The sequence below is a fragment of the Prinia subflava genome, chromosome 4 (assembly GCF_021018805.1).
Source record: "Prinia subflava isolate CZ2003 ecotype Zambia chromosome 4, Cam_Psub_1.2, whole genome shotgun sequence".
In the NCBI taxonomy this organism is placed as follows: Eukaryota; Metazoa; Chordata; class Aves; order Passeriformes; family Cisticolidae; genus Prinia; species Prinia subflava.
This window is the reverse complement of record NC_086250.1, coordinates 51,854,781-51,871,556: the sequence shown is the minus strand read 5'-3', so window position 1 is coordinate 51,871,556 and position 16,776 is coordinate 51,854,781. Positions and strand designations below refer to the sequence as shown.

Here is a 16,776-nt window from a genome sequence, read left to right as displayed (position 1 = left end):
TGGATGTGACTCTTGCTTTGACAATGCAAAGCCAAGTGATATGAATTAGTTTCTGCATCTTTCTAGGATTTGATGTTGCAGATCCTTCAGCTTGAATTAAATAATTCTCCCATCCACAAATACAGCTGAAAGTTGGACTTGACATGGATCAATATGATCTGGGGCTAAATTTCTAAATGTGACTGATTATGTTAGCATCATGCCCACAGATCAATATTGAGTTTTATTATGAACCTGACTCTGTAATTGGGTTTAATCAATAAACTTTTGTCTCCTTTCTTTAGAAATTTTAGATTTCTACTATGCAGGTTTTCAAAATTGCATTTAGGATACACTTAGATCTATACTTTTCTGGTAATGAATATAAAAAGACCTAGGTTTGAATTTAAAGGAACAAAGAGCTAAGACCCTATTGAAAGGGGAAGTCAATTTTTAAGTTGATAGGACTGTTCACCCCAGTACAGTCTATAGAATCCAAGACAGCTAATGTGCTAATACATAACTAGTCCTTTTGGGCACTGTAAGGCTTTTTCTGTCCATACTAGATACATAATTCACATTGAAGACTTTGACAAAACATAACATTAATGAAAGCAATCACTAGAGCTTCTCTTTTGATAAACCCGCGGGGTTTAAAGGCGTTGAAAGATGCAATCTGTGAAGAACAATAAATTTGGGCCTTTGATTGAAGTGCCATTTGGGATGGTATGCTTTCTCAATGTATTTACACAGAAATGCTGCTCCCTTTTTTCAGTACACTTTGCTGGAAGGTTGAAGGAGCTCTTTGCCATTACCACACTAAGGTTTGTCTCATTAAAAGCTGAATACAAAAAGAAGGCTGGAAATGACCTAGCTCAAGCCAGTGTGTTCATTTCTGCTCCAGTTTGCCATTTGAGAAGTAGGCTTCAAGCCATGCTGAATATTTCTATTAAGTGGTACTTTGAACTGCAGTAAAGATGCTCTTTCTTTTCTGAAGAAATAAATGCATAAACCTGTTTGAGGTTCTTTTAGTTTTTTTCTTTTTCTTTTTTTTTTTTTGTAATATTTTGTGGTTATTTTGCTAAAATTAGAAAGAGAGCCATACTAAACCAGGAAATTACAGAATATTTTTCTTTTCTACTCATAATATTGTTTTTAAATTGAAATATTTACAGAGCCCACTAGAAAAGAATGCTTTAATACTTTTTTAATGTACTATGTTATGTTTTCTTGCAGCCTGTATAAATTTTGGTTTATCTGTTAGTGGGTAGCATTTTTTTTTCCACTGTTACACACTGTAAATTGGTATGATAGAAAAATAATTCTGGAATAATATTTTCAGATTAAAAATCAAGATTCTGTAGTAATTCACCTGCAAGCATCTCTCTATATGAGTTAATTCTTTGAGATACTTTCAAGCAAGCTTAGATATTGAAATTTATATGTCATGCATACACTGATGTTTGTGAGTCTGAACACACATTCACATGTATTGTTCTGCACATTTTTCCTTTGTATAACAGATACAGACCGTGGCCAGAAACATGGCATGGATGAGTTTATTTCTGCTAATCCCTGCAAATTTGACCATGCTTCCCTCTTTAGACTGCTTCAGAGACAGACCTTGGATCACAGATTGAATGACTCCTATTCTTGTTTGGTGAGTGCTGGCTGGAAGATAAAGAAGTGAGAAATAGTTGTTACAAAGTAGTCCTTTCATCCTCTTTCATTCAACAACTGCAGTTGTAGGTGGAATAAAGGGTCCAATCGATTGGTTTTAAATCTGAAAATTACATACTTGCAAGCCGCTGCTGTGCCACTCAATAGAAAGCAAAGAGACACAAACTGTCTTCAATTTTATCAGCTGAAATTTATCGTGTCCTCTGGGGAGGTTTGACTAAAACCAGGAAGTTTTGACAATGGCAAGAACTCCTGTGGTGGGATTTACTGACACCTGTACAGGCATTTTAAGGTCCAAATGTAGTTTCCTCATCTCAGACATTTTCACCTGTCTTGTAATTCTTCATTCTACTCTGGTTTGAAGGAAAAACACCAAAGAAAGGAGGCAGACACATAAGCAATATAGTTATATGGGCATATATGCATTACCTGAACTGCAAGTAACAAAGGGGAGTATAATTATTTAAAAAAAGAAAATTGAATGTGATCTCTGTATCAAAATGAATGTTTTCCACATTCTAAGAATACCATCATTACCATCATAAAAGGTAAGATGTTGGCTGCAGTTTTCTTTTTGTACAATCATTTTCTGTTCTGTGCTTTGTGGACTAGTTGAAGATGGGGCTGCTTCAGGTTGTTTCCATTAGGGAAGAAAACCAGCAACAATCTTGTGAGAGTTCATGAGATTATACACTTGTTAAACAGGTTTGTATGGGTCAGACCTCATAACTTCCCGAGACTTTATTTTTCACCTATTTCATGCCAAAAATAGTGATCTCTCACTAAGGATCTACAATGCCTCACAGAACATTTTTTTTTCACTTTAATGTCCCAACAGCAATAAAAAAATGATAGTGGGTAGTTTTACTTCATTTTTTCATTGTTCTGATTTGTCTTGTAATACAAAGATAATAATTGGAATTTTTAGGTTTCCTTGCAGTTTTTAAAAAGGGGAAAAAGTATTATTTGATAACAGTTACTTCCCTTTTAAAATAGTGCCAGATACGTATGTATAGAAAAGTTATAGGACTCATTTTCTGTCTGTGGGTTGCTGAATCAAAGAGGCCTGAAGGTACATCTGTACAAAGTAATTGGCACTCAAAGAGAAAATGGTTAGCTTTCTACCAGTGCATTGGGGTCAAAATCTTTTTTTATAATAATAATATAGTAAGACACTTAATATAACCTTGAAATCAGGAACTTTTAGAAAAGGTTAGGTGAAATGCACACTGCTATAGCAACCATAAAGCAGATGTATTTCTTACAATTCTTTTTTTTAATTCAGCTTTTAATAAGTGTAATGGGTGATAATTTTTTTTAATTGCATATTTAACTACATTTTTTTATTTAAAAAAAAATTGGGAATGTCAAGGTAACAGTAGAATACATGGAGATGTAATAGTGATTTTTCTTTCTTCTAACAGCTCATTTCCTATAATTTTTTAGAAACAATTCAACCCTTATTTCAACAAATACAGTGTAACCACACATACAATTTGTAAAAAAAAAATAAAAAGCATAGGAATTAATTTTATGCAAATTTCTGCATTAAACTATTACATAACCTCAATTTCTTCAATTCTACATTCTTCTTGATATAGGGAGAGTATTGAGGAGGCAAAGGGTTTTGGGTTTGGGGTTTTTTTCAATTATAAAATAAAAAATATGTGGTTATCTAAGACTAATGCTTTGTAGGATATAGTTGTTGTGTATTTGAGAGACTTATGCATGATATGGGACTGAACAAGGGCAAGGAAAGCACACATTTATATGGAAAATGACCAGACAAACAGATCTTTTAAGAGAGACTGAAGTTAAATTAATGAGTTCTTTAAAGTTTTGTACTCTTGTCACAATTAGACCTTATGAGAATGAGGAGAAATTTTAATAGTTTGCTTTTGTACTGCTAGTCAATGACATGCAGTATTTTGTTATGTGTTCCATAAAAACATAGGGAGAGATCAGTGACAATGATGACATATTGGGAGAATATCAATCACAATAACCTTGATTACATCAAGGGCTAGGACACATATTATTGCAGAAATACAGTTAAAATCCCTTTTTTTTTTCTTTGAATAGAATACCATATTTTGTATCAAACACTGTGTAAGCTATATGAGGCATTGCAACATGATCAGATACTAGATTAACATGCTGAGTACTGTTCTGGGTTCTGAAGCAAAGTGTTCTCTAGAAACAGCTGAAGCTCCTTAAAGGCACTAGAAACACTGACTCTGAAGAATTTAATTAGGAGCAAAAAATTTTATTAAATATGAAATACCTTTGAGATGTTCTTGTTTGCAGATAGTATATTGAAGAGTTTGGGGAGTATATAAAGCTTGAATTCCTGTTTCAAACAAGGCTTTCATTAAAGTTAAAACACAGGTTTTTTAAAACTGATGAGAATATATTTTTATGTATTGTTCAATAGTACTTTTGCTAATACTTTGTACAAATATTAAACATCTGATCTTGCTGAAGCATTCACAAGCATTAGGGAAATATTGATCTTCAACTGCTATATTGGTGTTATAATTTCATGAATTAGCAAAATCATTTTGCTTATCCAAGTTATTTGTATATTTCAGTTCAGATATTCCTCAATCTCTTTTAAACATTTGATGGAGATGGAATGGTGAGAGATGATGAGAGGAAAATATCACCACAATCAAAACAAGAACAAATAAAAATACTTACATAGAACAGCTGTGCAGTAGTTGTAGTTTCCCAAGGTTTATATTTTTCTCCATGCTACCTTTTAGAAGCTCACTCTGCTAGTTCTTATCATATTTCTGCATCAAGACTCAATTATATTTTTTACAGTCTGGATTCACTCAAGAACTGTTTTTGTGGTGTGAAGGAGTCTGTACTTTGCTCACATCTGTGTCAGGGTTAAGCTGTTCTCATCAAGACTCTGAGCAAGAAAGCTCTCAGTAAGCTTGAGAATATCTAATAATTATTTAAGGTCAAATCTTACTCATCTTACTTAGGTGGCTTTTAACAAACTACCTAGCTTTGCAAGTCTTTACTAGTAAAAGTTGTTTTAAAGATGTTAGAAGTGCATGCATGCACTTTACATGGGTAAAAGGTTGAATTGTGGTCAGAATATTAAAGTTGCAGCCACAGAGAACTGACCATCCAGAAACTGTCTTAAAGTCCCTCAGCATTTCCCAAATTTTAGTTTGTATCTTACAACTGATTGATAAAACAAAATTTACTATTTTAAAGTGCTAGTTTATTTTAGACTTTGATATGTAACTTAATCTGTACCAGACTTTGGATGTATTAACATGTTTTTTGTACACAATGTATTTCATACTAATGGTAACTCATAACTGCAAATAGTTTCCTGATGTTTAATCCTTTCAGTGAGAGGGCTGTTGTAGGATCTAGCTTCAGTGCCGTCAGCATTAGTCAGATGGAAATCATTCTAATATAAAAAGTTTATATAATCGACATAGAAATCTGTGTTTCTATTCTTTGCCTGATTTAAAGCTGAGAGTGGGAAAATGAATTTCAAAATGTTGTGTGGTTTTTTCCCTTTCAGGGCTGGTTTAGCCCAGGTCAGGTCTTTGTGTTGGATGAGTACTGCGCTCGCTACGGGGTGAGAGGCTGCCACCGCCATCTCTGCTATCTTGATGAACTGATTGAGTACTCAGAAAATGGCTCTGTCATTGATCCAACCTTGCTCCACTACAGCTTTGCATTTTGTGCTTCTCATGTTCATGGTAACAGGTAATTTAATGATATCTTTTTAAATCTATTTAAATTTAAATTTAAATCTAATTTAAATGCGATGTCTGAATAAAAGTATTTATAAGCTCTTGCATTCACCAAGTAGGGAACTGCACACAGTAGAAATTAGTTAATGAGAGTTTCTTCAGGGTGGACTGGAGGTTCCATACAGATTACTGTTTAAAAAAATGTCCTTTTAGCATGTATTGTCTTAATGCAATGTGTTTTCAAGATAGAAGGAACTCATCCTGTTAAAAGGGTAGTCTTCTTCATTTTGCATTTATGTTGTGGTACTAAATAGTGTTTGCAGTAAACATTTTAAACAATTTTGCAGTTTAAGGGAAATTTTGACTCTTTTTCTGAAGTCTGTAGGTTGACAACTAATCATACTATACTGAATTCTTCTGTCTGTGCTGTCACAGAGAGAGATAACAGATATTGGGAATTAGGTGTAACCCCCAGCCAGGAGGAGCTAAGACACTTCTGGAATCCTTTCCACTAGGAATATTAGTAGAATACTTCAGGAACTTTTGGCCACAGTGGTTGTCTTGGGATGATACCTTCATTCCATCTGCAAGTGAAAGACTTAGAAAAAAAATTAGGTTGTTGCTTTGCTATTTTTGCACATTGTTTAAAAGAGGCACTGCTTCATTTATGTCTTATTCCAGACTGTGAAAGGACAAGCTCTGCTGTTGGAGCATGGCTACTGCAGATCAGATCATTGGATAGCTCAGGCCAGGAAGGACCACAGGAGATCTCTAGGCAAACCTCCTGCATGAAGCAGGGTCAGTTATGAGGTCAGACCAGGTTGCTCAGGGCTTTTTCCAGCCAGGACTTTACCCCATTTGAACCTGTCTAATTTCAGTGTAGTAATATATATTGCCTCTTGTCTACCACCCAGAGTGCTCTCATTCAGTCCACCTCAACACCTCCAATTCTCCAGGCTGAGCAAGCCCAGTTCCCTCAGCCTCAAGTCAGAGCACCTGCTCTGGTCTCCGGCTGTTACAATGGCAATTCAATAAAATTCCTCCCTGTCTTCCTTGTATTTGAGCAGGAAGTGGGACAGGCAACCTATCAAATTATAGGACATGCATTCATACCTGTTTTGTGCACTAGAGTTGTAGACTGCTGTATGGAATATGTTTAAGAAGTTCAAAAATAGCAAGGAGAAACCTACTGGATTCTCCCAACTGATCCAGTCCTGCCACTAGGGGAAAACATCACAATCCCAAAAAGAAATTGCTGTCACTAAATCCCCAAACTGAATCTTGATCAGGATTGGGAGAGAGATTTTATTCCCAAGATGTATGCTTATGTTGCTTTGCTACCAGTCAGCCACAGAGGCTGTTTTACTTGTCATCAAGCCAGAGAAGAGGTTATCCTTAGGAAAGATATTTTTCCTTCACTGGCTCAGACAAAGCCTCATCTGGAGCTGGGGATTTATGACCTGAGTGATTTCATAGTGGTGGACTAACAATATATAATACGTGATATTAATATCCAAAATTGAAATGTTTTTGAATGTGCTTGAAATGCTGTCAAGAATCTTAACATTCATACCAGTAAGTTAGGAGATTTCTGGCTTTTATTTGGTAACCTATTCTCTGTAAAAGCATGCTTCTTCGTCAGTTCCTCAAGAACCTGACACATTCGTATTTCCCATTGAGTCTAAGCCTTTGTTGTTTCTCGCCTTTTTATTATTGGTTTCAACCTAAGAAGACAAACATATGTGATAATTGCTCAAACTTATTTCAAGAATTCAAAAGAAAGGTAGATACATTTCTTTTTATTTCATAATTTGAGTGAAGGACAACCGTGCACGCAGTGCAAGAAAATATCTCAGGGAGCACATCATTTACACAGTGGTAAGCACTCTGTATTCTGTCTATTCCTACAGTACAGATATTCTCTGAATAGCATTATGAGTGTTTTAGGAATAAAAGAAGAATTGAACAGAGAGGGTCTGACTAGAACTGAGATATTGTAAAAAGGAAGAGAAAAGAAACATGAAGAAAGAAAAAAAGTAAGTCAAGGACAGAGGCAGACACACTCGCTCAGAATGACAGACACAGATATATGGGCACATAATATACCCACTCATTCATTTACTGCAGCACTAAGAAATAGTAAAAGGTAAAAGAGAATTTCACAGACAATGCATGACAGGCCAAAGTTCTAGGCTGGTCCCTGGCGTTACACATTTTCGTTTTGTAAGTCAGGCTGGGATTCAGAAAGACCACAGAACAAAGGGCTTTATACTCTGGCCGTGATTTATTTAATTTATATGTCACCTTTGCTTCACAGAGGGATCTTAGACCCTCCCCTAGCCTGAGAAAGATCATCAAGATTGATCTTGAAGTCAGATAATGGAGGAGCATGTAGAAATGCATATCTGTAGTTCATGTTGTCCATTTCTTTTATGTATGAATTTTAAAATAACAGGCAATCTGGCAACATCAGTCAAACTATCAGATACAAGTGTCTCTCACCTTCTTTTCTGGTGAGGAGAAGCTCAATCTGAATCAGCTTTGGCTCTTTCCACCCTTCAGAGATGTTCAAAATTCTTCCAACATGTTTTTGAACCTTCAGGTGTCCCCTGTGCTGTTGTGCTGAACTGTAGGACTCGAAACATGTTTTGTGCTGTAGGCTATAATCTTGCAGACTTTAACACAGTACCGTGGGTTTATTTCAAAACACCTGGCATAAACATGTAGAAGTTTTGCTGTCGTAGAGCTTCAGGGACATTTGGAGCACAGAAGATATCTGAACTGAGCTCCAGTGTAGGCTGTGTGCAGCAGACCTTGTCTCCTGATCTCAGGACTAGGGGATAGTCCCCAGCTTCTTTTTTTTTTCTTTCCTGAGATGAAGATACAGACAACAACTTCTGCTAGATTATGAAGCATACCTGTACTTCATGTGTCCTATGCCAGTGTTCCTGGTTTGGGAACAGAAATGTTTACTCAGGGTCAAACACAATGTGCTGAGTCCTAGACTGAGAAATTGAAAGCTTATTTGTCCTTTTCTTTCCTCATTCATTAGACCATTCCAACTGGGCTAACAAACTGCTTATGTAGAAAAGGGTTTTTTTACTATTGTAGATGACAGTCTTAAGACATTCTCTTCCTAAATAGCCAACAAGGAAAATATTTCACAAAAAAAAATAGCTGTGGTGTGTTTAAACAAATACACATGGTTCTGAGTCAACTATTTTCTTTTCTTCTGTAAATTAAATAATCTTTCATTGTCTGTACTTTTGGTGCTAGGTGGATTTCCTGTACCATCTCCTTTGACTTCTCATCACAACGGGTTTCTTTTGAAATATGCCATGGTTGTTCATATGAAATATTCTATATATTCCCCATCAATATAGTTAGTTCACAAGTAAACTTTTTGCTCTGCACTTATGCATAAACTTATTGCTGGTGAAAGTGAAATGGGCAGGACAAGGAACTATAGGACATTCCTGAATGATGACATTTCAGTCTAAACAGTCCAGGTAGGAGCTATTGTTTTCTACCCCATCATATTCACTCTTGTCTACTTTTCATGCTGTGACTTCTATTTAGTCCCTCTTGTCTGAAATGAATGCTGGTGGGTATCACATGAAGTGTGAAGTGACTTCTTTCCACCTGCTGAGTTACAGACTGAATTGAAAAATTCAAAATTCAAGCATATTCCCTTGTTATACCTTTTCTTATTCAGAAAGATATCTGATGAAATGAAGTTCAGATATGAGAAGTGAATGTGAAAGTAATGCTGCAAAAATCAGTATATAACTGAAGATGAATAGGTTGGAGGTTTTTTTGTCTTTATTGCAAAAACTTCAGCATATGTGTGTTTCCATAGAAGCACAATCATGAGTCAGAGTTCTTCTAAGCCAATCAGTCATCTGTCTCCAGCACTGACCTGCTTGGAGTAAAAGACGAGCAAGCATGTGCAATATTTCCTCTTTCCCACTCCCAACTCTTTGCAGCTCAGAATATGCCCTGTTTGGTAACCTGGAGTGAGCCTTTTTTTCAGGTACTTGTCCATTGCACCCCTGAACCAGTGTAACCCTTTTCAACCTCAACACCTCTGGCAGCAAGTTCCACAGCTCAGCCTCCTCTTGCTTGAAGAACTATTGCTTTGAACTTGACTCCTACACATCTCATTTCATGCTCTGCTGCTATTGGAGAGGTAAAGGAGAAAAAAGAAAAATCCTGTTCTGTCTGCTATTTAAGAATCAAGAATTGGAAGTGCACAATGCTATAATTGCATTGAATGGAATTTTTCTGCTAGTTCCTTATCCTTTTATGGCATTTCCCAGTGTTGGTTTGCTCCTTTGACTGCTACTGAACAGGAACGATTTCATGGAATTATCCATCATAAAACCAGGATCTCCACTCTCAATAACAACTGTGTTTTCCTTACATTTATCTATGTTTAACATTGTTTTCTGTTGTATTGCTACATGATTTCATGGGGTCTTTCTGGAATTCCACACTATGCCACATAACTATCATTAAAATTACATTGTCTATCACCTCAGTTCTCAGCTGTAAGCCAGGTCATTTATAAATATTGTAAAACAGCACAAGTCTCATCACAGATCTCTGCAGAACTCTACTGATAACATACCTTCACAGCAGGTACTCACCTCTCTACTTTTAAATGTAAATGTAGGAACTTTTACTCAAACACTGTTGAATTGCTTTTAAAGCCTTTGATTAGGGACTCTGTTAAAAGAGGTTTGGAAATCCAGGTATTTCATATGAGTCAGGTCACACTCATTCACTTGTTTTCAATCCTTTTAGAAAACTCCAAGATCAGAAGGTAAGATTTCTCTGTCTTATGGCTTCAAAGTCATACAGACTTGACAATAGATAATATTTACCCAAATATCCTGATTTCTATCCTTAAATATCTTTATATTACAGTTCCTTGTAATTTTCTAGGATACATGTAATACTTACTGGCCTGCATTTCCCTTGGCTCCTTGGAGACTTTCTCTCATTTTTTTTGCTCCCATTTTGATTCTGATCTCCCATTCCTCAGAAGGATGACAGTTCTGGATTAGAACTTTCACATCCCCACAGGTAATTCAGGTTGCCAGGTGGACCTGGCGACTTACTGCTGGCTTTTTCTCATTTGTTCCGTAAGGAGTTGTTTTAGTTTCTTTCATTTTTAAGACATACTTTGCTGAAAACTAAGAATTCTCTTGCTATGAACAAAGAAGGGTTCCAGCATAGAAGTCTTCTTCATAATAATTTGCTTCATAATAGTACAGCAGTACAAAAACAATAATTTTCTATCTCTGTAACAGCTTTGACCTCTCTGAGAGCTACTTTTAGGTCCTTGCCATCATTTGGCAATGTAGACTCTCTGATAGGCTTCTTGTTTGGTTATGCTTGGAGGAAATATATTAGAGTAGAATAAAGAGAAGTGAAATTATGGAAACTTTGGACAGTGCTATGCCTTCATATATTTCTTTTCATTTTTCAGTTTTGTGGTAAGAAACATTTATTGCAATTTTACACCTTGTGTCAAGTCGTAAAATAATTTTCAGAGAAGTAATCTCTTTTAAGGATGATTTTGCTCTGGGACAAGGAATATCATTAAATAAAGAAAATAGTATCATTACATTCCTCTGTCTCTTTTCATTTTTTTCTGGAACTTCTGAATAGGTATATTCTTCTCTAACTAACTTAACTTTAAAGTAAGGTTGTCTATATCTTGATGATTTCTCCTTCATTTTATATCTTTCATAAACAGTATGGAATAAGATTTAAAATAAAATTCCAGAACTTAAGTCCATAGTTTCACCATTTATCTGCACATGGCCACCATCTGGCATGAAAGGTTTTGTCCAGTTGATTTCTTGCTAGGAGTGTTATGTTTTCACATGTACAGTTTTGTATATAAAATATTTGAATATCATGTAAACTTTTTCTTAGATGGTGTACCCTAAAAAATATTGCAAACAGGATTTTGTGGAACATTTTGGTTTGAAGGACTTTAAAGTTCTTCCCCTTTCTGCTGTGCTTCTTATTCACTCTCAATCCTTCATGTTCTGTCTATGTTGTAATTCTAGCAGGTGCAAGGTCTACTTTTACTGGTTTTTATTGGCAATTGGACCTTCTGCCTTAATCTTAGATGTGTTCCAAGGCTGTCCAACAGCTGGAGGAAGGAGCCTGAGTTCCCTTACAGTGTGGATCTTTAGGGAAGTGTGTAACATCAGTCTGCTAGGCTCACTCCTGTTTTATAGCATCTAGAGATGTAACAAGAGTCTACTGTTTTTGTATTTTGTCTCATTTTTCTATCAGTCATCTATAATGAAAATGGCAAGAGTAGATTTCTCATACTTAAACCCATGTTTTTATTCAGAAGTCATTTGTTATTATTCACTATTTACCCAGAACAGTGGAATGAGAAAATTACCTTTTAGGATTGATGTGCTATGGGAGTTTGTGCTACTAAATGAGAAGCAGTATTCTCTCAAAATAAAAAACTATCTCTCTTCTTCCAAGTGAATATAATCTTCCCTTTTTCTGAGGCTTGTTGGGCAATGCTGAGAATCGAAATTTTTCAGTAGGCCCTGTGTCAAACATCTTGCATTATCCAGTTCATCCTTCTTTTTTGGAAACTGCTTTTTTGTAAACTGCTTATCCAAGGTATATGGAACACAGAGGAAGGTGAACCTCTAACCTGTATTCTCCTTTTTAAGTGGTTTCTTTATGAGCATCACAGGCCCAAGTCTCTAATGGGAGACCTCTAAATAGTTATGTTTGGAGTAACTGGTTTAGTTTATATATATATTTATAAATGTATGTCATTCAATTAGTGGCACAGTTTTCTATATATTGCTGTTGTAAGTAGCCAGAAAAAAAAGTTGTCGGTGGAAATTCTCTTGTATTCAAAGTTAGAAGTAAAACATTTCACCTTGTTGCCAGGGCTGACTGAAGCCATGTTGACTTCACCTTTGTTTAAAAGAAGTTTACTGTCCTGTGTTGAAAAGTGTTCCTAGCTATAATAATGTACTACATTATTAATAAAGGCACATTTTTCAATGTCTCAAAACAAATCTGCTGCTGAAAAGCCTCAGAGAACATTTCAATAGAAAATTAAACATAATTCACACATTATTAAGAAATATAAAAAAGTTCAGCCTATTCAAGGTTATATTTGCCATCTTAGGCAACGAAGGAATGCTGTTACATACACTTACCATCCCTAAACATTATACAATATTTTGTTATTATTTTCAACTGATTGCTGCCTTTACATACCCTTGTATGTTGGGTAAAACGATAATATATGCTTTGCTTTCCAGTAGGAGGCCATTAATGAATTCCACCTAAAATATAACTGCAGAAAAATTATTAAAATCAACCCAATTTATGATCTCAGTCTGTTTCAGTGACCTTCAGAATTGGTCTTTTTCATTCAGTTGTGAAAAAAGGGCATGAGCTGTAAGCAGATGTCGGAGCAGCCTGAGAACTGCATACAGCAGAAGGCTCTATTGTGCCAGTTTATGTCAGAATGTTTGAAGAATAGTTAATATAAACAAAAAAAATGCTCGGTCTTCAAGTGTCTGCTGGTTAAAGCTGTGTTTGAATGCCATGTGGTAATGCACTGTCTTCATTTTCTGTGATTAAAAAGATGTCTGCTCTGTCCACTTTTAAGCTGATAGTGGAAATCATCGTACTTATATTTCTGTAACATAAACCATGGACTCTGCAAAAGCCTTAATACAGTTACATTTTAAAAGAAAATTTGGATATTTAAGTTCTTGAATGTTAAGTCCTATAAACAGATAATAAAAGTTCTACATCAAATTCTAAAAAATTTAATCTTTGGTTTTCTAAGAACAAGCAGTCAAACTTTTATCTTGCTAATTTGAAACTTGTCCCTGTTCTTTCATTTGCTTGTACATCATGCTGAATATAAAAACAAGTGCTTTCAGAAAGCACTGAAGTCTTCTAAAACAATTTGTTTCTAGAAGAAAAGATGCCTTTTAAGTTCGGTTTTGTTTTTTCTATGTCCTTGAAATGTAGTTTATTACAGAAATGTCTTACAGCTGAAGTATTTTTTCTTTTATTTTGTTTTTCAAAATAATTTCTCATCTTCCTCTTTCAAGATGGCAAATTCTTTTTGGTCAGCCTTACTACTCATACCTGTATGTATGTTAGAATATCAATCTGTACATTACTCTCTTCATATTCTTTGTTTTCATGACACATCAAAGTATTGGTCTATATTTTTAATGAGCAAAGCACATTGAAACATTTTTATAATTTTGAAAATATGAAAAAATGCAAAAAAGCACCAGTATCAATGATGTTCCAGAGGAAAAAGGCATGTTCAGTTAGTATTTCCAAGGCTGTCTTAACAAAGCAGCCTTGCTTAAAGTAACAATTCACTCTCTGAGAGGCCACTAGGAGAAGCTGTTTCCAAATTTGAGGGCTGGAAACAATGCACAGTCAACCCAGTGTCCAGCAGATCTAATTCCTGTTGGAACTGGAATGCAGTTTTATCTTACATGCTGTAGGTCTTCTCTGTAATCTAAATCCTACAATTCATCAAGTGACCTCTGCAAATTATTGCAGGTTTTAAGACCTCTAGACATCAAAATAATTCTAGATGATGCTCCAAGCCTAAAAGCATTATATCAAGTGAGGAAAAACAGTCTACTGCAAGAGGAAAACTGAGATCCATCACCTGATCAGTCAGCTTCTCTAGAGTAACGGTTGTCAGGACAACAATCTTGCACGATTTTTGCAGTAAAAAATAACTTTCAAAATTCTGGTCAACCTTTACTTTTGGTTAACGATTTAAGTGGTTTATGGTTAAACAGCTGTTTTCCACTTGAATGTACTAGCTCCAGTTCATGAGGTATTTATTTCAAATCTCTTCTGATATTTAAGTCTGAGTGAATTAAACAATTTGACTTGTGACCAGAGACAACATTACATCTGTGCCAGTTAAGACTATGATCTAAGCAGATAAGACAAGCCAATCCAAATCCAATTGACAGAGTTCTCAAAAAATGGTAAACTAATATATGTGTGTGAGAGAAGGCTACTCAGGTTTTGAGTGTTTCACCTAGTTCTCTAATTCTAAAAAATGTTGTGAACAATAAGGAGGAAAAAAGAATGCGGAGGAAGGGGAAATTCACTCTCCATTACCTTCTTGAGAAGATGATGTTAAAATGAAAACTCTTCTTAAGAGAGACCATCACTTTTCTTGGCTGAGTTCTTGTAAGAACTGCAGTCCCAGGCTGCAATATCAAACCTTAGTTTGATAAGTTTTGAATTTAAAAAAATCAAGTCCATAACATTTGAGACAGTAGGAAAGACACGTTGTTATTTTTAATTGCAAAATAGTTCTTGCATAGCTTATGGATGACCTAAATCTTTGAAAACTAAATGACTGTATGAGTCTGACTTTCCTTGCAGGCAGAGTATTTCATAAATAAAAATAACCAGATCAAAACAGTGCTATTTATTTTATTCAGTCTTCAAAGTAAATAAAGAAAAAATATCCAGAAGATTAAATGAGTGGGAATTTTGAAGTATTTATCTATTTTTAATGTTTCAGCTTATCTCACAGATTCTTTTTTCCATGGATTCTTTTCTAATTAGTAGTAGGCATTTAGTCCCTAAAGTAGAAAAATTATCACCAGCATGATATGTGTCACAACTGTGTTGCAAAAATGCCTTTTTATATTCTTGTTACAATAAAGTTTGCAACAAGAAGAAACAAAATTATGGTATTTTCTGTGGTATTTTTCTAAAAGCATATTTTCAAGAGATGAGTTTTTCAGTGCTATAGGTGGTAGTTTTCCAACACCTTTTTGTGTTTACTCCTTCTTTTGGGACATCTGCTTCAATGCAAACATATATTTAGCAGTTCTGAAAATTTTAGTCATTGACAACAGGGTTCCTTATGACAACAGACTCAGGGAAGTGACAGGTGCCTGGTACGTGGTGGTGGTAGCCTTAGTGCAGGATGACAGATATGACATCCTCCTGGCTCACCTTTTTCACTTACTGCTATCTGGACCCCTAGGTCTTTCCTGACATATACATGACATGCCCCAGCGAGGCTTAATATGACAGAACTATTTACTTTATCAGTCCAGAGTGCAATCTCTCCTGACAATGAAATCAGACAGTGCAATTTACTTAAATTTGAGCTCATTCCATTTGTCAGAAGGCTGAGGTAAAGTATCCTGGCATCCATCAAACAAGAGAAGATAAGTTTTTTGCTCTTTCACATCAAATTTATACAATGGTGTATTGATGTGCCTGACTACTCCCATCCCCACCATATCTGATTTTTTATTGTTGTCTTCACAATAATTTAAGGAAATCAAGCATTCTTTCCACCTTGACTTGACAGGTCACAAATATAAGTGATTTAAACAGTGAGAGAATTGTTTATGTCATGACCAGGTAGCAACTTATCCCTCCTAGATTTAAGTATAGTGCAGAAAGTTAAAGTAACAATTTGGGAAAAAGATGCTCATAGAATCCTAGAATGATTGTTGGAACATTCAGAATGCTCCAACAAAGAGCGTTGTCTTTCTTTATGTCATTTTACTACAGTTTTCTCAGTTCTAGAAACACTGAGATATTTTTGGAGGCTCTGGAGAAGATACAGGGCAGACTCACACAGTGTCAGGTTCAGAAACTCAGGTGAGAAGCAGTAGCTGATTTGTTACCTTGGAGCTGGGAGTTAGGAAAGTAACAGGAACATTTCAGATACCTCTTTTTAAAGAATGCTGTATGTGGGGAAGTTGTGACTACTTGGCAAAAACAATATTTGGGAACTGTGTATTTAATTTTTATTTACTTTGGTCATCATTTTAACATAAATACATTAGTAACACCTTTAGGCTAAGACTTTAGACCAAGTGTATGTTTAACACACTAAATATAAGTTTATTTTTAATTATTGTGACTTAAATTTGATGTTTAAAAAAGTACCAGTGCGTTTGTTTTTTAAAGACATTAGTTGCATCTTTAATGGTGCACCAATAGGGAAGTCTTGATTACATTATGCTATTTGTCAATATAGGATGGAGAATCAAACTCTATCCTCACTATGCAGGATTCCTAGGTGTTGCCTGCTGTGGCTTTTCTCACTGTAGTTTCTCTCCCACCTTTATTTTTAAATCACTTTTAGCGGTATTGTGGCTCTAGAAAAATAAACAGAAGATTCAAGGAGATGAAATTTAACAAGATTTGAGTATACCTCTCTACTGTGACAATAGTACTAATTTTCTTGAGAAAATACACTGTCTTTTGAGAGGATTTGGGAGAATTATATGCTAACTTGTGTTCATACTGAGGTGATGTAGAAACTTAGGACTTGAATTCAAAAGTTCAGCTCAAAAGT

The 16,776-nt window shown here is 35.3% G+C and overlaps 1 protein-coding gene across 3 annotated transcripts in view; it reads left to right on the top strand.

The window, feature by feature from the left end:
• CADPS2 (calcium dependent secretion activator 2) overlaps window positions 1–16,776 on the top strand; it is a 288,930-nt gene that overhangs the window by 189,795 nt on the left and 82,359 nt on the right. For all 3 annotated transcript variants that reach the window (XR_010080295.1, XM_063396763.1, XM_063396762.1), the window contains exons 12-13: window positions 1,503–1,639; window positions 5,210–5,397. Coding sequence is in view for 2 of the 3 variants with exons in the window: in XM_063396763.1 (XP_063252833.1) it covers window positions 1,503–1,639; window positions 5,210–5,397 (325 nt within the window). In the remaining variant the exon portion in view is untranslated. The remainder of the gene's footprint in view (window positions 1–1,502; window positions 1,640–5,209; window positions 5,398–16,776) is intronic.